This window comes from Athalia rosae, chromosome 7 (genome assembly GCF_917208135.1).
Source record: "Athalia rosae chromosome 7, iyAthRosa1.1, whole genome shotgun sequence".
In the NCBI taxonomy this organism is placed as follows: Eukaryota; Metazoa; Arthropoda; class Insecta; order Hymenoptera; family Athaliidae; genus Athalia; species Athalia rosae.
Genome location: NC_064032.1, coordinates 12,178,895 through 12,203,053, shown reverse-complemented (window position 1 = coordinate 12,203,053; position 24,159 = coordinate 12,178,895). Strand labels below are relative to the sequence as shown.

The window sequence follows — 24,159 nt, the reverse complement described above, 5'->3', positions numbered from 1 at the left end:
GAAATTGATAAAATAAAATTAAAAAAAAAATTCCTGTACGTACTTACATACATTTGTAATACATTGATAATGTTAATTTTACGTTCGAGGCTGTTTTTTATCAAATAATATTAATATGATAGCCAATTTGAAGAAGAAGTAAAAATCAAAATATAATGACAAAATCTTTGTAGTAATTATTAATTAAAAATAACAGTAACATTTCAATGACGCACATAAAGACGACGATGTCTTTTAGGCATATCTGAAATAATCGTCGCACTAATTGTACGATAAAACACACTTATTTAAACGTTTTTCTTTCTTATCTGTATTATGTACTTATATACCCCTCTAAAAACCATATGATGAATATGTGTTACATAAGACTCATTATAATGGACGCCGAGTCCGGTATAAAATTAATTTTACGTACATGTAGTATTATAGAGATTCATTTAATGTGTTCAATTAGGCATTTTTATTCTCGATATTATTATCAATTTTTTCGATTTTTTTTTTCTTTCTCAAAATTTAGATTATTAACGTGTGATATCTGCTAAAAAAAATTCCTATTGAGACGAGACATACACGATGAAGTGAAAAACGATCGGAAACATATTACGTAAAGTTAGAAGAGCCCGCCACAAAAAACGAGAATAAAAATGGTGGTACAAAAAATAAACGGTGCGTGTCAGCTGATATCTTTTGCAAAACTGTGTAATTCAGAAATTTTTCCACTTACTTTTTTCGCGCGTTTTTCTTCGTCGTCCAAAATCAGGTATTCGTGAAATTCCTTGAAGCCGATACTCTGAAAGATTCCTTTGGTGTAATCCGGAAGTCTAGAAGAAAAAAAAAAAAATGATTTGATTGAGCAATACATCCATTGAATAATTAATCGAAAACGATACGTTAGATTCCGGAGAATGAGAGAAAAAAAAAACTAAACGCTACAACGATGTGAAAAATGCTAAAGGTGCTGAAAAGCTTCATGTTCTTCAGATATTTTATTTCAGTATTCAAGGTTCGGTTATTTTGAATTCCCAGACTGAAAACTAAAAAAATTTTCGAATAGCCACCAGAGGCCATGGAAAATAAATATAAATACAAATAAATAAATGAAATAGAAAATTTATGGTTTCTCAAAGTTCTTTTCTATTTCATCAGTCTGTGAAAAAAGGAATAGAAATAAAAGAGATACCCTATCCATAACGTTCTACAAAACGGAAAATTTAATTACGTGTAAGATAAATCCTACGGAAAAATGTCGAGAGAATCTTAAATAAAATTTTTCAAATTCACACCCTGTGCAATTCTGTCGATATATTCGTACGGAAATTCATGGCAGTATAGTATCAAATTTCGCAATATCTATTAAACAATGTATGCATATTTTACGCAATCTCTTCTCAATAAAATTAAGAGAAATACAACGTATTCCATATTGACAGAGACAGGGTTGACCCCTCACACGTGTATAGATTATTTTTTTGAAAAGTTGACGTAACATATCGTAATATATGACGTTAAATGATCCAACAGTGACACACATTCGCATTTATGTACGCGTGCATACGTTACAATAATAACAGACCGAGAACTTTTTTCGAAAAAAATATTTCTTTCATTTTAGTATACATACTTCGCGAATCAAGCTCAATGGACATTGTTGCTTTTTTATGCACGAACGAAGACGATTGATTTTTTTGAGCAATTGATTTTTTCTTCATTTAATTTTTTTCTCATCTAATATCGCCATTTATTTAATCCAACGTCTCTTCATGAAGTTTATACTCTTTGACCCAACACAATAATTCTAACCGCAGATAACTCGGAGCGGTACAATGTACGGCATGTGTGGTATAATGCGATACATTTATTCACGAATGCAATCAGAATAAAAACGAGAGAGAAGAAAATAAAATAATTACAATAACAACAGTGATAATGAAATCGTGATCGGGGCGTGCATACATTTGAATTAGCTTGTATCAATAATCACGAGATTTTTCTGCTCTGAATATCGTAAATTGTAATACATATATTTTGATACACGTATACATCTCTTACATACATTCGATAATCCAAACTGTCCGATTATCATTCGGATTCGTTGAAAAAAAAAAAGTTTGTTTTAATTTTTACATTTTTTTTATCTTCCTAAATTTTTGACAGTGCATAAAATATGAGACGGGATGTATGAAATTAAAAGAAAAATAATCCAAGTACAGACCATTCGATCTGCAACGTCGGCTACATTATGAAAAGAAAAAAAAAGAGAAAAGAATAACAAGCTTCTCACTTTCGCGATTAGGGGGTCAAAATAATCAAGGATTTCTTCGATTACACGCACGCACGCATGCGTATAATAAACTATCCTCGTAATGCGATTAGATGAAAAAATATAGAATGAAATTTGTGACTGACTTTAACCCCTTGATTACAGGCCGCGGATAACATCACAATTTTTGCCGCGCAAATGAAGAGAAGAGAAGGAAAGAGAAGTGTTGAAAAAGAAAGAGGAAGAAAAGAAAATTGGAGAATTTTTTCTCGCATCGATACATCGTTTGATTTTTAACCGTTTTTTCTTTCTTTAATTAAGGAGTAAAGTTTTCGAAAATAATTTTTCACCATAGTCAACCGCACATTATACGTGCACGTACTTTTTGTTTCCTTTCGGAAGTTCGATTTTATCTGAAAACTTTCATGCACGAGATGTTTCGTGGAAATGAAACTGGTGGAATGAATTTGTTGGAAGTATGCAGAATGAGAGGAGAAAGAAAATGAAAATCAATCAAGTAAAATAAAATAAAATAAAAGAAATTGAGACAGTTAGTTCGGTTACGTCAAACTTCCTCGTTATCGGACTTTCACATCTCGAAAGCGCGGGTGCAGGCCAGATATCGGGGCAACTCGTAATATTAACAAAATTAGAATACTGCAGCTCATAAAAGAGTCATCGTAATTTTCTGAAAAGAATGATGCATATGATCAATATTTTAATCAGGCAAATTATCAATCAACGAAATTATACGTCGCGTTCGAATACAAGATCATAGAAAATCTTTTAGATCGATCCAAAGGCTTGAACTTTATGTACCTATCTTGAAAACATATACGTGTTCATTTATATGTCCATGTATCACGTGTATATGATAATGAAGTATACATGCATCGTAAGATAAAATGAACACTGTAATAATGGATTGCCCAGCGGCGCGATATTTGATTGGTTTTCTCAGTAATATTTATATGTAAGTGCATATTATGTTGTGAGTATGTACGTACATGGATTAAGAGAAAGAAATTAATAAAAGAATAAAAATAGCTATAACCGGCGTTCAATTCACAAGAATTACATAATACGACTGGCTGCAACTCGTGATCAAGTAATATAGCAAAGGTGTGTCGATAACACGGTTTATTCAACATATCTATAATCTGCAAAAAGTTGAAATCAAAAAAATAAGAAAGAAATTACGAGAGATTATTTTTATAGATTGTCGGAAATGAATTTCGAAATCCTAAAAAATTCCGAATGAATATAGGAAGTGTAATATTATATCCTCAAATTACGTTTATTGTACGAATGGTATATAAATAATTAAGAAAAAGAAAAAAGTTCCTGTGTTCGTATTTTCGAATTTTCTTTTTCACTTTTTGAGTTACTGCACAGGTATATATTAACATAGATACCCACACGTAGTATGCACTGAATTCGGAGCTCGGAGAACATTTTTTTACTCTCATAACGCAAAAAAAAAAAAAAAAAAAAAAAAAAAAACGCAGTGTAGAGAGAAAAGTGCAAGCGGTCGTCAGCTATGCAATCCCCTGCACCATCAGCCTTTGTCAATTGTTGTATTACACAGTAGGTATATAATACATATATATTTCGTCATGTAATGCAAAGGAAATACAATCCATCTTTCCTCTTTTCTTACTCGATGTACTACAATACTGCAGTTTTTTTGGAAAAAAAAAAAAAAAAACGAGATTAAGAGAGAAAAGAAGGAAAAAAATCCATGGGAAATGGTTCAAATATGATTTCCCAAAAAATCGTGTGTCTAAAAAGAGAAAAAGAAAACCTAAAAAAATAATGAAGAAGAAATAGGAAAGAAAAAATGATTCAACTTTACAAGATTCTCAACCCGGATCCATAAATAGATAATTTATAAATTATGTGATTGTGAAATAGATGATTTAGATATCCAACGGCATACATATAGGTATACAGATACTACAATATACAAAACTCACCCCGTTAATTCTAATTCTAAAAATAAAAATTTCCGAATGTATAGGTTATTTCTAAAATAGAAAATACAAAAAGAGAAATAAGGAAGTGTACAAGATGAACAAAATAAATGAGAGAGAAAAGAAATAAGGAAAAGAACAAGTAAAAAATGAAAGAAAAAGAGTTGTAAAGAAGGAAAATTTGTTGAAAAGATTATAGAGTGTACGTTATCGGCTGAACGAACGAGACTTTGCATATTATACAATTTACATACATATATATCGATACAAATATGTACATAATATGGTAGTGGCGCCTAACGTCAATGAGGTGTATAATTACACGTCCACGTTATGAGATTATTAAAACGTACCTATACTCATGTACAATAGGTACAGCTAGGTAAATTATATAAAGAAGAGGGAGCGGTAAGAGACGAAAAAAAAATTTTCAAATAAAACGAAAAGAAATAATGAGAAAAAAATCCGTATAAAGAGACGGAAAAACTTATTTTTTTTTTTTTCCTTTTTTTTTTGGCGGGGATATGAAAATTCACGTTACGTTATATACCGTCTATAGTACTATGGTAAAAACTACGTAGTTGGCGTGGAAATAATTTGGCGCGACTTCTTCGAATTGTATAGAGGCGGCAATGGTCGCGTCTGCGACTGTTCGAAAGAATAGAAATTAAAATAGAACTAGAACAGACGTGAAACACAAGAAGAGAAAAAAAAACCGTAATTTTTTTGGCTGCACAAATTTTTCGAAAACTCCTGATTGGCTGATGTATAAATTTCATGACGATTACCGTCGAAAAAATCAATAGGTTGAGAAAATAAAACAAAATATTCATTGCGAATATCTCGCTCGAGTTTCAGGCTAACTCTTGAACAAATGAGGATGAATAATTAAATTTGATTGATGTAGGAAATTTCCAAGAAGTATGAAGAAAATGTGTAGTTTGGCCAATTCCGAATGCAATGCAAATACGGAAACTTTTTCTCACTCATACCTATACGCCATGTATATTTTACTGCATATACCTGAGGAGCCGTTTTACCGTAGGGTGAGGTCAGGTTGGGTTATGTTTTACAATATCCTATTCATCCCTCTACAGGCAGGTGAAACTTGGGAAAAAAAAAATAAAAAAATATTTTACCACTCCGGTGGACAGACTACCTCAGTTTGGAGGTCAGGCCGCGGTGAGCGAAAAAGAAAAAAATCGAAATATTTAACATCGGCCCACCAAGGGACCGACGACGTTCTCTACCTTCTACCTCCGAATTTCATTTAACATTTTATGTTCAACAAAAAATCAGAACATGAAATATTTCTTTCAATTTCGTTTTTTTTTTTTTTTTTTTCATCTCAAATTTAGACTTTCTGCGCAGACTACATAATGCAAAGTACACACGCGTAACTTGGCAACAACGATTGATCTTAATAAATTCTTACATCAATTTTTAGATTTTTTTTCCCTCCTATTCTTTAGTTGGAGAGAATATTTTTTACTTCACCTTGAATTACGATTTTATGTAATGTTCCATCCTTCCCTCATCCGTGTCATTTTATGATTGAAATAATTCTTTTTTTTTCTCTCAATTTCATTTTTTGCATAATTCTGTCTGGTAAAATAGATTTATCACTGTACATAGACGTGAAGTTAACGTGTAACAAAATTTTTTTCAACACTTGTTACAATAGAACGAAGAATTATTATTTTATTTATTTTATATTTCTTTTTCCTTCTTTTTTCTATTTGATTTTATTTTTACTCCCCTCGACACTTGTTACACATCAACTGTGCAAATTTATACTCATACAATTTGCGAACGTGAAGTAAAAAAGTTCAACCTTTTCCATAAAGAATCTTGTGAGTCACTATAACAGGTAATCTAATTGCGAGTGAGGAACTGATTCTCACGATGGGAAAAAGGGCTAGTTTCAAATTTATCGTATTGACTCACGTTTTTGATTCGATCCTTTCACGGTTGTATCTATCGTGAAAATCGATAAGCTCTTGCACCAGACCATTTTCCAGCATAGAATCTATTCTCAAATCAAGTCTCTTGTCAAGAACTTCCTGAAACAGAAGACGAAATTTTTTGTTTCTCCTCTTTTTCTCTGATCCATTGTACACAATTTTTATCCCAAAAATCGCAAAAATCCGGAGAAACTTCGATTTTTAGTGTATAACTCTTTCGATGTACCCTTGCGTGACTTGAGCCCAGAAATCCGAATCCGCGCTGATCGAATTGATCCACCCATCGAAATGATCGAGTTGTCGCCAAATTTTTCGTTATTGAACCGGAAAAATTTATACCTCACGACGATTCTTTTTTTTTGTTTTTTTCCAAAGAAAGACCAAACCTCGAACAAACTTCTCGATCACGCTACCGAGTGTCTGTGTGGCTTTGAGATATAACATAGTATACGAGTTGGACAAAGATTACATAGGGATGCTGGTAATAGATTCCTGCGCCAAAATGGGGCCAAGGTCAATGTACCCGTGGTGGCGCATAATCCGCACGTGGATCACGATTTCCCCGTTTTTATCGATTCGTAATATCTACCACATACATCTAAATATGTTAATTCGGTGGTATTTAATTTTATCAATTTACGCAGACATCGATAAAGTTTTCTGTTAATCGTGTGTATGTGTAGATACTTGCAAATAAATTCCGATTTCAATTGAATATTTTATTGTACCGGAATTTCGATACTTCAATTTTTCTTCAAACTTTTAGAAAATAATTCAAGTACACGGATTTGACACACCTATGATTTCGGGTGATACCTGAACGCTTGTAGCGATAACGAACGCAAAATTTCACATTTTTTTTCCCTTTTTTTAATATTATTTTTCACTTTCTCGTATCTTGAATTGGAATCGTCGCGATCGAACGATCGGTTCCTGAAAATTTTTTCTCCGCACAGGGAACCGCCGTGCGTGAGATAAAAATCAATGCTCAGGCACGTGTAACAGGAAAACGTCGTTATCAAAATTCTATAGTAAATATTCTTGGCGCCACGACGATAAATCTATATCAGAACAATTCCGCATACGTGTATCACGTAGGTGTGTAATACACGTACGTATGCACCGAATGATAATCCCAATCTCAATCTGAACGACGACGTATAAAAAAGAAAGGAAGAAAAAATATTTGAAAAAAAAAAAAAAACCCCCCCGATGAATGATAAGGAAATGAATAAGGAAAAAAAATCTGCCCTGAATAAACACCGAATGTGACATAGAACTGATTAATTACAATTGAATTTTGTTAATTTTCTCACGTCAAAATAAATACACGCACGTGATTAGTTGTGTGGATATATTTTCACAATCTGATCACGAGTTATTGTTTTATCTTTATAATAAAACTTATGCGAGATTTGATATCTACATTTATGTATAAATAAACAATTATATAATATATATAAATTCATATACGTATGTATATTTGCTTGTGTCTAATTGTAATCCGGTTCCCCTGATTGCGATGCCTTTTACCTTGACATAGTTATTGTGTAAGTATATAGAAATATACATGCCCGTACACATGTCCCCTGCACATACATGCCTAATGTACTCGCTGAGCATGGTGATTTTATCACGTAATTGCATCGATTTTTATTCTGAACCAGAAATACCAAAAATATCTATGTATAAAAAATTCTTCGACACCAGCAATTTTGAATGAAGTATAATGAACTCTAGATCGCCGGTAAAAAAAAAAAAAAATCATTTTTTGCAAATTTTCTCGGCGTTATCGCAAAAATTTCGTTGCAACGTACAGTTCGTGTATACCTCGAAATATACAACGAGATGAACTCTTTCCCGTTCGCAAACTAACGTCGTCGCCCAAAGGGTTCGAACGTGAAAATAAAAAAGAATAAAATAAGATAAAAAGAGAGAATTCGGGGGGAGGAGAGATCGGGGAGGAGTGAAGTGGAGGGTTTAGGGTTTCATTCTGTACAAGAGCAAAAAACCGGTAACAATTGGACCCTTTTTTTTTTTTCTTTTTCTTTTTTTTTCTTATATTGCCTCAACTGCTGGGCAAAGGGGCCCCCAGACCGGGCAGAAGTAGACGTCTTGCGGGACGCTGCAGACAGACGGGGGTGATAAAAAGGGGGGAATTCTACTTTTCCTCTTCTACTTCATCTTCTTCTTCAGCTCCTTCTTACTCCTCTTCTTCTTCTTCTTCCTTCTCGGATCAGACGGCGGGACTTGCAGACGCAGGGCGGCCCAAGGCCACCATCTTTATAACAAACCGCGTCCCGAACAAACTTTCCAAAAAGTTATTGCTCATCTAACCCAACTAAAAATTTGAAAATTCAACATCGCCAAGTTTCATTCACCTTCGCTCCGGCTCTTTTATGTAAATTCTGCTTCTTCATTCTATATTATTTTGATGATAAAATCTTGATTACGATATATCGAAAAATGAATGAAAAAAAAAAAGAAAAAAAAAGGAGAATAAAAACTGAAGAAGACCCAATCTATCAAGTTGACGTCTAGAGATGGAAGGTGACGACAAAACACAATGCATAACATTGCACCACATCCTGCAACGTGATGATTACCGCGGCGTAAAGCGTCGCGTCAGACGCGTACGAGTAGGTTTGAACTATAGATTATATGGGAAAGTTGATACATAACTATAACGTACGTAGTTGTATTACACTTGATATTCAATAGATATGTCTACATGTATTGCGGAAAAATTGTTGCGACACGTTACGAAAATATGCGCGAACTCGCGCTGCACGTTACACAGGTATAAGACTATTAAGACATCGCGTACGCGTAAAGCATTTCGCGAATTCGTTTTTCAATTTCATTCATAATTTGATGGATTTTCCAAACTCAAAAACGGATGATCTCTTCACTTCGATTTCGAGATAAGACAATGGGTGAAACAAACTTGATTTTTTTGCTTCCCCACTCCATCCAAATTTCCGCTCAATTGTTGGCACAAAATTTGGTAATATTTGTTTTGGAATTAAGTAACGTTAGTAATAATTATTACATAAAAATGAGAGATACATAATTGCCTATTATTATAATTACGATTATCAAATTTCCACAAGCATGCAATGGAAGTGAGTAAACTGTCGAGCTCGCAATAAACATTTTCTACACCGCATATTGCGATCAAAAAAATATAATAATTATCACAACGGAATCAAATAAATGCATATACGTTGAAAAATGAACAGAACCCATTCCGGAATTACAAGTAAACAAAACGTGAGCTTTTTGTTGAGAAGAAAGAAGAAAAAAAAAAAAAAAAGAAAAAGAAAAATTTAGATGTAAATACAAATTCTTTCTCCCTCGTCACTCTGCAACGTAAGCGAATTTCAATCTGCTCGACACATGCAGGATGTGGACTTTATTGCTATATATATATGACAAAAACGTTATTTCGCAAATTGAACGCAAAATGAAGAAAAAATGAGAAAAATAAATCAGGCAGATGTATCTATGTGAAACCAAAATTTACTAATTGTCGTTGTTTTATACCGAGTATTATACTATTGATCAGTGATCGTAAGTGTGAATTGTACTATTATAATACCGATAATTATGATGATGATGATGACGGTAATAATAATAATAATAATAATTTATCCCAAGCCAAGTAAGGATAAGAAGCACGTTCGGCATTTCCGGCAATGGGACCACGAGTTGTGCATAGGTATACACACACGCGCCTCCCGCCCAATCTCTAGTTTCTCTCTATCGCGTGTATAGAAGACACATATACATACCTATCCACCCACCTACGTACTGCGGTATCTACATCTCTACGTCCTCTACCAATACTGTACATTTATGTACGGTATATACGTAGGATATACGAGCACGTGTATACGTAGCTGTGCCTTACGAGTGAGAAAATTTCAGCGGATCGTTCACTGTGTGGCTACCAGAGCCAAAAGACCCGCCAAAGAGAAGCTGCTCGGGTCCAACCGTTTTGGCCTGGACGGTGCCTGGAACGCCTTCCGAGAATGAATTCGTGAGATCATCGCGCGTCTGTCCTTCTTTTTCCTCTCTAGTTCCCGCTAATCTTTGTCGTTTTATTCTACTATGCATATTTTTTGAAGAAAAAAACATTACACGTACAGGACCCGGTGGGGGACCCTGCGTATTGCAATTGGAAATACATCGGACGCTTTGTAAAGCAAAAAAAAAAAAAAAAGAAAGAAGAAAATATCAAAGAAAAGGCAAAACACATTTTGAATTGAGAAATAAAATCTTCGAGACGAATCAACGATATTTCACGAACCTAAATATAATTATTTCTGGTAGGTATGCGCGAAAGAGTCGAATAACAGAAAGAAACTGCATTTTTGTGCAGTGCAAAGTGATACTAAGAAACAGAGACGAAAAATGGAATAAAAAAAAAAAAAAAAAACGAACGCAACGAAAATAGATCGAAAAAAACGGCTGCATTTTCTCTCGAAAAAAAAAATGAACTAAAAAAAGATTTGAAAAAAAAAAAAAAAAAAAAAATGGCGATACGTACCTACACTTGTGTGTCACGTTATCTATATAATGCGTGCAGGGAGGGCGTGAGAAGTTTTGCGGAGCAAGTGCAGACGTAACTTCGCGAGTCGTCCGACTAACAAGTAACACGATCTACGACGAGCATGTATGTCGTTTACGTGGATATAAGTGTACCGTGTACGTACGTAATAGTGAATGTGAGCTGCTTCAACGTCGCGATTTACTCGAGGCGTCGCGACGCCCGTTTGTCGCGAGACTCTCGGTATATGTCGTACCGGTGATTTTACACTCCGAGCCGAAGCGACGAATTAATCATTGTTCTGAATCATCGGTTTTCTCGAATGATATTTTTATAAATCATGTCGGTTTTTCTTTTTCTTTTTGTTTTCGCATCGCTCTTTTTTTTACACTTTTCATTCCAACGAAGCGAACGAGTCGTCTCTCGCGACTTCTGACGCGGAAGGAGGGACGTGAAAAAATTTTGAACCACACACTCATTACACGTAACTATATACCACGGCTACTCGGAAGTTAATTGACGTAGACACACAAGTCTGATCGGATCATTGCGACGACCATTCACTCGGAATTCTTGGACCTCCTCTCCGACATTTCTCTAAATTGATTAATTAATTCATTAATTGAAATGAATGGTGGAAGGCCGAGGAAAAGCAAGAAAGAAAGAAAGAAAGAAAAAGGAATTACAAAAAGAAGAAGCTCTCAACTTGAACTTGAACTCGAGCAACAGTTGATTGTATTATCGTTCGAGTCCGAAGAGGAATAAAAATTTTTGTTTGAATCTGCGAAAAATAAAGTACATACGTTACGTACAATTATCTGATAGGTGAACACGTTTTATACAGCGATAATAATTACAGTATGTAGTTTAGTGTTATCTTCTGTTTTTGTATTTATAATTTTTGTTCATTCATTTAATATTTCAATACAACCTAATCGTTTGTGTTATCGATTATAATTTTTTTTTTTCTTCGGTATAAACGCAATCGTAATATTGAACGCGTAGAACACGTTTCGTTGCTCCGTTTCAATCGATCATCAACCGACAATCAGTCGCTAGGAATTATCAATTTTTTGTGTTTTAGTTATCGAACTTATCGAACTAATCGAATAAACGATTCTCAATGAATCGCGGCAATACGCGTAACTTTTCGATTAATAAAATATTCCCGTAACCGACCGAAAGAAAAATGAAAAATGAAAAATGTATATATATTTCTTTCCTTATATTTCGAAGAAGTAAGTTTCACGCTTACAAAAAAAAAAAAAAAACAGTCGTCCAACGTTATTACATATAGTCTGATAAAACAGGTAGTTGTATGTACACGTACGTATATACATTGCACATATTTATTACGTATATACTGAAAAAGAAACCACCAAGCTCAGCTGTAATAATAGCGTTGGATTTTCAATTTTTATATAACTCGTGCATTTGATGTACATAAGTATACTACACATATGAAACGAATGAATCCAGTAACTATCATCGATTTCGTTCAATTAATAAAAACGAAAAAGAATTACTTGAAACACGGAATAAAAGAAGATAAAAGAAAAAAAAAGCTTTTCACCTGCGTTACATGTGATACGTCACCCGCGCTATCGCCATCGTTAAAAGAAAAAAAAAGAGGCAAAAGAAAATAAATGGTAAAAATAAAATGAGATAAAATAATCGAATGAAAGAAAAAAAAAAAGAGGCCATCCAGTGAATGGGTCAAGCGGATATTGACTACGGGCACGTATCTCGTACAATTATACGTACGTGTACATTCGACCATTTGAAGGAGACCAAAAGGTAGAAAAAAAGAAATTTTCAATCAAAAGGAAAAAAAGAAAATATGATAGAAAGAAATTTCAATATAACTATTACAATCTGATATACGCATAGCTTCGTTGAAAATTAGCAAAAATGCTAAACCCCATTGCAGACTTTATTATAAGATTATCTCGATCGATGAACAAAAATGAGAAAAAAAAAAAAAAAAAAAAAAACCGCTGAACAAGGAATCTGACCGTAGGAGATACGGCGAGTGTCCGAAGTATGCGATATGTCAGCTATGGCGGTACGTATGTGCAAAAATCGTAAAAGAACTCGTTGTAATTCTGCAGTGTACAGTGTGAACGAAAACAAGAAGGAAAAGAAAAAGGAAGAATAATCATTATTCGGGTGTCTGAGAAATTTTTTCTTTTCTCAATTTTTTGTCTCTCTCATATCCTATACGCATATCCTATACGGAGGTTCATATCCTCATCTGTCGAGAGAAAGAGAATGTATCGGTCGAACGGTGGAATAAATGTGCGTGTGTAAAGGGGGTGGGGGAGGGGGGGGGGGGACTTCGCGGGTCATCAACTCTCGACTTTGTCAAGGAGGATTTTGTTAATGGGCGTCTGCGGTGTGTCTCTCTTTTATATTATTATGTAGATGTGCAATGTACGTACGCACACCGTAGGTATACACGTACGTAAATACACATACGTCCGTATAACAAAGTTGGTCGTTTATAAGTTGGTATGTATAACGCTAAACGTTCGACGTTCAACGTGTTGAACGTTGGACATTGAACTAGGTACAAGGATGTACCGTGGTCAGCTTTCAGGCATACCAAACCACCTTTTAATTTACTACACTACAAACTCAACCTATCCTACTACCCGACACTATCTCACCGATGCGAAAATAAAATACTACGAGGGGAAGACGCGACACCGGAGTATTTTAGATAATTTAAATAAAAATGTGTTCAGCATCTGCAATCCGTGAAATTTCATTCCCGCCAATTTTACCGTAGACGAAACTCCGAGGATAACGTACAAACTGTGAGCAGATGTTGCTCCGCTGTGCAGTCTTTAATTCAATTTTTCTTTTTTTTTTTTTTTTTCGTCACATTCGAAAATCGTGTTTTCGAAGCTCCGCAGAGTCCCGACGGTCCCTTCGAATTGACCTTATAATTCTCTACTCTTTTTTTGGATTCCCTCTTAAATTGAACAAGTTTTTTGTTTTCTTACAATTAACTGTACCACCGATATTTGACGTGTATGTACCACGGTGAACTGACTAAATAATGGTCAAGTTACGAGTTTGATAAGCCTCCGTGTATAGTTAAATTTTTGCGATTAATGTCACCGTGTGAATTTTCGTCCGTTCAATCTCAACGATGCGCAAGAATGAGGAGCGCGTGATAACGTTTTGCATGCTCGTATATAAATAAATATACATACAAGACCGACTATATAGCAGCTGCTGGTATATCAATGCACGCTGTGACGTCATTTCCCGTCAGACGGTGTACAGTATTTGAAATACGTATATAGCCATAGCCCGTATCTATGGTACATAAGTATATAGCAAATGTGCATGAATGAATGCCGCGATTATACGTACGTACGTCCGATCGTAAGTGTATAATTTTTTTTTTTTCTTTCATACGTACACACATCTTACGCTCTTCGCAATTTACAGATATGTAACAATTCCGCGTATAATCGACTTCTCACGGATTGATTTTTTTTTTTCCAATCTTTTTTTTTTTTTTTTTAATTTTTTTTCTCGTCGCACCCCACTGTATATGATTCGTGAAGAACGTATCAAATTTTACGTATATAAATAATACGTGCTTATATACTATAATATTATTACATATTTACCTACGTCAAGTTGCGAAATCGGCGACAGACTTTACATTATGCAATGTACTTTATTATTTTTCTAAGTACCTGTATGAAGACACGACGATTTTATCTCGACGAATTTTTCGCACTGAACCGGGTGTCCTCTTTTTTTTTTTTTTTTGCATTTCTGGGGTCTGATCATGAGTCTAATTTTTGGATACCGACTATAATTATACCGTCATAGTGGGTCCAAGTTTACAGGAGATCGACCGGTTCAACTTTCTGAATTTAACCGTGCTTTGATTTTTTCTTCATTTTCATTTTTTTCTCTCCCATCAGCAATCTTGTTTTTTTTTTTTTTTTTTTACTAAATTCTTATTTTTATATTCAGAGTCGAAAAAAACTGCGAACGTGATTGGCACGGCCGATAATTAGACCGCCGACATGTGCTAGACGGGCAAAATTTCACCTTTCCTTGAACCTTGGGCGTATAATGCAGTAATCGTTGTATTTTTTTGCACTCGGAAAAAATACTTGTTGGCTTAAAAAAGAGAAAAAAAAAAACAAAATACTTCGCGTGATTCAAAAAAAATCTTGACACAAAAAAAAATTTGAAGAACCAATCCAAAGTTCTCTTGTGTTCTTGCAGATTAATTCAATGATTCACTGTTACGGAAAATAAATTATTTTTTCATGTCATAACAAATTTAAAGATACAAATAAACAATGGGGATAAATATCTCGATAGATTGAATGAAATGAAATTGGACAGGGGGGAGGGCAAGAGGATACGAAATTAATGACAGTGTTGGAATTGAAAAAAGAGAAAAGGAGTAAAGGAAAGAAGAATGAAAGGTGGTCATGAGCCTCGCCCTTTCCAAGAATTTCCTGCAATTGTCTTTCCCGCCACGAACTTACCTATCCTTTTTCCCAGAGAGTGGCTCGTTTTGATAGGTACAAATACATATGATGCATTTATCAAACTTGCATGATCGTTTTCGCGTAGAAAATAAAATCTATATGCATCCTACGTGTGTGTAAATATCCGAATTAAGTGATATCGTCCGTGATATACTTGGGTAATCGAATTGAAAATTTTTTGTATCGACTGCACAGCGTTTAATGATTGATTAAAAAACTTGCAAAGATCTGGTATCGAAATGCCCTGAAAAACGATCGTCAAAAACCTAAAAAAAAAAAAAAAAAAAAAACGAGAGAAAGGAGAGAAGACAAATATTCATTCTGTACGTGATCCAATAATGAAATGGTAAAAGTCAAATAGGTATAAAATACGAGCGTAATATAAACCTAATATCTATTAAATTTATCTTTCTCAGCATTGCAATCTTTCTCGAGACTACCTATCTACATATACATACCATAGTAGGCGTAAAACTAACTTTCCCTATACATAGATACGTAACACATATATATATATATATATATACAATGCATTATGGGAACGTTATGTGCAATATAAAGTATATATGCATCGGAAGTATTAACATTTGCAGCTGTGCACGGTACACAAGTTAACCGAAGGTGGAAGGAGGTCCATGTAGGTATTAAAAATTACGTAAGAAAGTACCTATTAAATTATTTACCGTTATACCTCAACGGTGGGACACAAGCACATATTACATTAACAAAAACGCGTCTACGTATATCTATTCGTGTAAATGCATAAGATGAAATTCCCATAAAGTGAGAGCACATGTAGGGGTTGAATGCGCATACGTATTTTAGAGAGGAGAAAAAAAAAAACAATAAACAGATAAAGGTTATCCAAGGAATTGGATAAGATTAATGATACCTGATACATTTATGAAATTTCAAATCGATTCGAACGTTGGAAATTACCAGTTAAAGTATAAAGTTGCACTTGTACAAATTAGGTCACGTATATTGCAACTGATCCGGGTCATGGGGTGTTATACTTACACGTACGAATACCATACGTTCAATAAAATATGGAAAATTTTTCAATTTCAATTAATTAATTATCGTATGTTCCCCCACCTTTTTTTTTTTTTGCCCTCTGCGGAATTTTAACTGTACGATACTCGGGGTTTGAAACGTGTCTCGAACTCCACATATGCAGTACCTGTATACCTATGTATCCTATATACGTATGTATGTAAAAGTGTACATGTATAATCTAAAAATAAAACGGAAGTTCAGTGACATCCCGAACGGAGGCTCCGTCCAACGTTTAGAAAAAGAAACCAAAGAAAAAAAAAAAAAGTTATATTAATAGAAAAACCGTGTCTCCGAACCTGACCTAGTTTTTCTTTTTTTTTTTTTCTCCTTACTATTTCTCGTTTTTTACTATTCGCAATTTTTCTTTTTTCCACCCCTACAGATATAACACTCATCGCAGGATATACGTGCGTATAATTATAACGATTGTTATTTCAGTATAGAAGGAAAATCCTTTTTTTTTTTTTTTTCTTTGCTATTCAACTGAAATACACATGTTCACGACACACCTGTGTCATGACTGCTCCTTGTGACGCAACTAGACACGTACAGCCAACACGAGTGTCAGTCTTGCAGTTCATGTAGAATTTATAGTTCTTCTGACGTTCTTAATAATTTTCAGCCTTTTTTTTTTTTTTTCTGAATTTTGACTTTTTTTATCGACTGGTATTGCAGTCAATATTTTGTCCCGTAATTTCTCTTTAATTTCGAATAATTATATTTCACACGCATGTTAGAAGTATTTTTTTTTTTTTCTTTTTGGTCAATCTACGAATTTTTCTCATCGAGATATCTCAATTTTTCTAGTCCAAGAAGCGAAGAGTTGTCACTAACTCAATCAATTTCAAAGATAGACCAATATGCCTTTCGGATTCGGATCCCTGTAATCTCGAGTAACATTGATTCTGTTCTTTGTAAATAATTATTTCGAATCCTTTTTTCTGACTGACGATCAGATGTACAGTGCAATTTTGCGGAGATGACGAAGAAATGCCTTTCAGTGAATGAAACAAAATTTTCAAATACCTGTTTGCATTGGAGCCAGAAAATGATGGAATTTTTGTAACGAAGAGGACCACCGAGGCCGGAACCACCGGCCAGTCTCTGTTCTTTCAAAATTTCGGAGTGTCTTACGCCAAATTGTTCGAAGACCTGAAGCGATCTGCGAAAAAAAAAGAAAAAAATCACATCGATTAGAGAAACATATTGTGTTCCGTTTTTTCGTTTCAAGATCGTTTAGAACAGCTCGTGGCTCGCACGGTACAGTTTCAAGCCGTTGCCATATAACAACCTAGCGATGCGTTGGAAATCAGAAATAGAAAATAGTGCTTAGAAACTATGGCGACCCGAGAGTCTAGCCGATAGGAATCCCTAAATGTAGACGAGACCGTTCGAGCCCTCGATGACGTATTTCCAAACTATTATCCGTTTAGAATACACATACAAAACGAACAATAAAAATTCACGCTCTCGAAATGGAGAGTCATTAAAAGCGATTCCGTCGTCGTTCCGTCGTATCGTAATATACGCGCGAGCGAAGAATTTTTCTACTCCCTGTTTCGTCTTCTGCATATTTAAAAATCGTATCTTTTTCAAATGTAACCTATTACTTTTTTTCTTCCCTTTTTTTCACGTTACACATAATTAACATGCAATTGGAAATGCAGATAGATAATATTGCAACCGCCCAACGAAGAGGAAAAAAAAAAACAGGGTTTAGCAAAATTGCACTTCATGAATAAACATACGCGTATAAACATAAATGAATGTATAACTCAAAATCCACGAATAATGTACAAGTACAGATGTTAAATTATTTTATTAATTACTATTATTCTCTTTTTTCTTTCAATTTTTTAATCTTTTTTTTTTTTCAATTTCAACTTTGAACGGAAGTCCTGTGCAGATTATTAACACACTTAGGGATATACGTGTAGACGCAATATATTACTTTTTATTATACTTTTGACCGGTAGTGACGTATGTATATAGGTACATATATGCCTACGTTGGGGGTCAGGAACTTGATAACACAGAGAGTTTGAAGACCTTGCGCCCTTCCTTTTTGACCTTACACTACATACGTCATGTACGCAGATACATGGGTACGTATATATGCGTACTTTACTCGACACTGACCGCAGAATATATATAATCAACGCCTCCGTTCCACCGAGCGGTGTGAACTTCCTCTTATTAAGAACAGAGAAAAGAAAGAAAAAAAAATGAAACCAAAAAGGAAAAAACAAATTGACCAAAAAAGTTTTTTGATAACGATACAATTGTTCTAGCACATAACCAACAAAGAAAAATTCCTCAATAAATTCAATAAGATAATGTTACAGAGAAACGAAGAATCGATCTAGATTTAAAAGATTTCATTCGAAGACGTTCGTTTTATATTGCGACGAATCGAATAGTAATCTCTATTTTTGTACGTAGAAAGTTTGACTGAAAAGTGTGATAAGAAAGAAATGATTCGAAAAAAAGAAAAATAGAAATTATAATGTTATAATAAGAAATGTATGCGGTGAAGTTTGACGTTGACTTCAATAATAAATAGATAAGAATATCGCTAACTTTGTGACTAGAAATAGGACGTGATGAGTAAACAAGAATTATTAGTTTCAAAGTACAAATTTTATACGGCATAATAATTCGTCTTCCAACCCCAAGAAATATGTCGATAAATCGAATCTGCCTGGGTATACACGAGGGATACTAATTATCGATATATATATTATGTAATTAGCTCATCGAGCCGATTGAAAACATTTCACAGACAATAAAATTATGCCAATTAATTAAGTGATTAGTTAATCAACAAATCGATTTCATTGACCTTATATATGTAACATTAATTTTGACATGCGTAAATCATTTAGATTTTTCATTAAACGATCAAAAATCATTAATGCTCGTTTTTGAAATATTCTAGGCGATGTGCGGATTGGAGCTACGCGAGGATTACGAAGAAATAGAAACAATTTTCATATTTTTCGTTGAATTCAATTAATCGAATCACTGATAATTCTCTCCCGAGTTTCCCTTTGGAATAAAAAAAAAAAAAAATTTTGTGATAAAAAATTATATCGAGAGTAATGAAAAAAGGAGTTGAGACGAAAAGAATTGAAATCGATTATATTGGAATGTGGAGACCAGACGACAAGAAGATTGACGCCGATGAATCGTCGTCGGCATATACATAACATCGGCATGCAATTAAACGTTTTAATCGGATCTAATCACCCGCGAGACTGAGTTTCGTTTACTGATAAGGTAATATAGCAGCCGCGAGTCGCCTTTCGGGCGCGGTTATCCTCCTTATACATGTATTTCATTTTGACCCAGATTGATATGAGCTTTCCGATTTCTAATGACGTTACATACAAACTTATTACATACGTGTGTTACGTAATGAGCATCATAATATACGTATATTAAATACCTATAGATATTGTTATACGTGTGATACAATATATCATCGTAATCATGTACGACACGTGTGCCGAAATGAGAATCGCAAAAAAAAAAAAATAGAAAAAAATAGAAAAAGTAAAGCGAAATAGAAGAAACAAAAATCTTGATTAAGTATGTGACATAATTTTCATTTCGTACGATAAAAATCAGACACCTTTTTTTTTTTATTAATTAGTGCTTTTCCCCCATTATCCTTTATTTTTATTTTTCTGTTTCGTTTTATAATTTTATTTTATTTTTTTTATTTTCTCAACGTTCACACTGTGGTGCTCGAGATAAAATTTCAAAAGAAATCGTTGTAATTGTTATCGTAACTTTTTCTGTGAAAAATCCGCGCGTCGTGGGCGGTTTACCGCGAAAAATTTCGATAGGAGTTTCACAAATGGGAGAGTGCAAAAAAGAAATCAGAAAAAAAAAAAAACGGGAAAGAAAAAAGTACCGACGGAAGGAAAATCGTATTTTATATGCACGGCACATGTGTACAGATGATACGTACATTCATATAATGGTACTGTCTATATAGAACTCCAAGAAGCAGGAAGAGATGAGGAAAATTTATAAACGTCTTGGCGATTTGCCATTCATGTGATATTAGTCACGGGAAATGTGTGAGGAAAATTGATAAAAAAGAAAGAATCAAAAATCAACTTTATACGATCATCAGCTGCAGGCTCACCCTCGAGACTACAATTCTGCTAACCTAATAACCATTTTATTTATTTATCTATTTTATTTTTTTTCTAATTTTTCTTCTTGCTGTTCCTCGATCAGACCATGCGATGGTTTAGGTAGATACGAACGTTATAAATATAGGATACGTGGAGTGTTCTACATTTTTTTTTGATACCGTTGCAGCCGAGTGTTATCAGAATGTCTAAATTGAGATCTGAGACCCACGCGTCGCCATCTGATAAAAATATCATCCAATCCAAAATCCATGAGTTTTTAAGTCGCGAGCGACGCGGCGCCGCGCTAGTCGTCGTTCGTTGGAATAGTTATACATGCATACGCGGTTATACACGCGTGACCAACTTTTCAAATGTTTTTTCGAAATCTGATTCATACCCGTACAGCGAGAGAATGAAGGCGACGAGAGAATGGTCCGAATTTTTCATTATTATTTTCGAAAATATTCGCCAACGAGGACGCCGATCGTCGAGGTGAGGTTTACACGTGAATCGATCCGTTTATCCGTACACGAAAATTTGGACGATTTTTCGAAAACTTTGCAAAACCCCCGACTCGCTGTATTCGCAGGTGCATACCGTACGTTTGGAATTTGGTAATTCAGAGAAGATTCGCATCCTGCACGCGAGGCAAAGTTGTCCTTGGACCTTCGATGATTCGACGCACACACGCACGACGAAAAGTAGATGTTACATATAAATTAGATAGATATATCGTACACATGTAACGACGACGTCGCTATCACTAATAACCTTGAGATATCGAAATCAGACTACACCCAGTCAGCGTGAGTAAATGAAAAAAAATCAAAAGAAATAAACAAATGAATAAATGAATAAATGAATAAAAAACAACAGCACATAATTTACGATAGTTAATAATTTAAACGAACAAGGTGTACGTGGAAGCTAGTTGTAAGTACGTATGACGTAAAAACAAGATGCATGCTAAATTCGATAATGAGAACCGTAAGACCCATAAAATGACAAATATTTTCCCTTCATCTTTCGATCACTTTTAAAAAAAAAAATATTTATACCATCATCTTCGTAACTTCTTCACAAGAGATTTCGTTATGAATTGAAAGTTCTTTTTATTGCAGCGATTTATATTGTACAAAATGATGAAATTGTTTCGCATCTTATGCGGATGTTATGCGGAAAAAAAAAACCGAATTAACGCAGCGATTAACGTTTCGTTTTTTTCGTTCAACTTTTTCACTAAGTGGCGCCGCAAAGATTGTAATTGACATGACACGATCGGGTGGGGTGGGGAATACATATACCACGTACCTACACGTAACACCTGCACAAGAATTTTTGATTTCTATCAATAATTAATTAAGAAAAATTGCGTTTCAAGTATTTATCTGTCGCCGCGAATGCAGTACACATCAATAACGCTATAATAAGTATACATGGGTACGGATGTGATTAAAATCTTACCTTACATATTTATCCAACTACATAGGTATGAGTATACCCATATGTTGTATTGGCAATAATACAGAAAACAAAAGAGAAAAATTATATCTTCGACTGAATACGCAATTTTGTCCGGCATCATAAATCTGCGACGAGATTTATTCGTTTCATACCGATCGTATGATCATAATGTTACCTATCTATCCAGGTATCCAATTCAAACGACTTACATTGTGCGCAAAATTTTTCTCGTCAATCTTTTAAATGTGCTACAATAAATAAACAAATTTTATGATTATTTTAAATGAAAATGATAATGATGACGATGATGCTGGTGATGATAGATAAATTCGTCGTAATTCATTTTCGAGGTTATGTGTACATGCACGAAGGATAAGTTATATATATATAAATATATATTTAGATAAAAACTATACACGTCCAGCATGTACAAATACACGTATATCACGAGCCATCAAATTATCAGAGTAACCATTTCTATAATTGTCATTATTTTTATTAATTATTGAGTGTCGTTGACGGATCGAGTTAAATAATTACACAAACAGATACAAAGGTAATCATACATATAACAATAATGCAACAATAGTTATAGTTATTGCATAACCAATGTGCAACTTGTTCTTTCATTGACGTTGGTCATAATCAATACGCATACGTACCTAATATACTTGTTTGTAAATAAGACATTTACCGTCTCTGTCAGCGCATCAGCGACTATATTGCATCGTTTTTTGATGCCACTTCGGTTATCAGATTGTTTCGCGTTTTTGTAACAAGGAGATATGCATTATGCGTATACAGTACATGGGACATGACACGGTATGTACATGATAAAATTTTCGCATTCATTATCGTACGTTTGTATGTTGTGTAAATTTTTTTTTTTTTTTTCTCTTTTCAATTTGTTGTACATCTGTATCGCGAATTCATTCACTTCGGTAGAGAGATGGAAAAAAAGAAGAGAAAAAAAACTAATGAAATCAAAAAGCGATAAAGTACGTGAAACGTCTGATCATTATTCTACGGTTTTGAATGGGAATAAAAATTCACTTGTCAGGTTCGCGTTGGTGTAATACTTGAGATAGAATGATTATACACATTCATATTCATGCGATAAAAATGTGCATCAGCAACGAATGCACTTCTTTCGTTTCTTCTACTATTTTTTTTTTTTTTTCTCTCTTCTTTGGTACCAAGTGAAATTATTCAAGTGTGCAGATGCAACACGAGTGATGTGAAAATGTAATCTAACGTTTGTTCTCGACTTCCGGTGTCTCCTCATACTTCGTAATAATTTAATAACGTGTGTAACGTACGATGCATAACTTACTAACCGAGTGACCCGAACGAAAACTTGCGGAGGCGTTAAATAATTATAATTATTATAACACTTGATCGATCAAATTATTCCGCCCAATAAAGTTTTTTTTCCTCTCTCTTTTTTTTTGTTCTGAATTGGTAATTGAAACATAAATTCGTTCGGAATGTTAGCTGATATTGCATACATAATTACGAAATTTATGTCCGTTACGTGGAGATTAATTCACACGCGGAATAAGGAAAAAATGTGATGAGAATAAAATGATTTTGAAAAACGGAAAAAATGCTCATTAATCGATAATTATTAGAATCGGAATTTGGTTGATGTTTTTTTTCTCAAACGAATTAACTAGCTGTAATTTGGTCTATTCCTATGAAAAACTTGAACACCTACGTATATACCTAATTATATTACTGATTCGACTTAATTAATAAATTGATTAATCAACTGATAATATTATCGATTAACGATTACGAGAGAGGCAGTAATTCGATATTTCTCTACGTGACCCCATAGAGTTGATGATAATAAATACATTCGTAATTCGGAGTTTATAAAATTTTATTCCGAGCTTTTCTTATCTAATTCTAATAGGGCAAAAATCCTTGAACCTGACCCGCGACTACGTATTACGTTATAAAAAAAATTGATCCTTGTAACGACGTTACTATAATAAAAATGACAGATAAGTGTCTCACAAATACGCAATTCGTTACTGTATTTCATATATAATATCGAATGGATGTACGAAAGATGGGAGGTAAAAAATGAATAAAAAGAATCATCCTACTCATTAGACACATTAAAATACATCAATAATTCATAACGAGGAGAGCGGAACGAATTACACGGGTACACAAAGGCTCGAGGAAAAGTTCGGGTT

At 34.1% G+C, this 24,159-nt stretch overlaps 1 protein-coding gene across 3 annotated transcripts in view; it reads right to left on the bottom strand.

Annotated features, from left to right (window-relative positions):
* The window catches only part of LOC105687987 (tRNA dimethylallyltransferase), a 42,763-nt gene that overhangs the window by 897 nt on the left and 17,707 nt on the right, over positions 1–24,159 (bottom strand). For all 3 annotated transcript variants that reach the window (XM_012403975.3, XM_048658425.1, XM_020853502.2), the window contains 3 exons: positions 17,367–17,502; positions 6,181–6,296; positions 725–821 (listed from right to left, as the gene is read on the bottom strand). In XM_012403975.3, the coding sequence (XP_012259398.2) occupies positions 725–821; positions 6,181–6,296; positions 17,367–17,502 (349 nt within the window). The remainder of the gene's footprint in view (positions 1–724; positions 822–6,180; positions 6,297–17,366; positions 17,503–24,159) is intronic.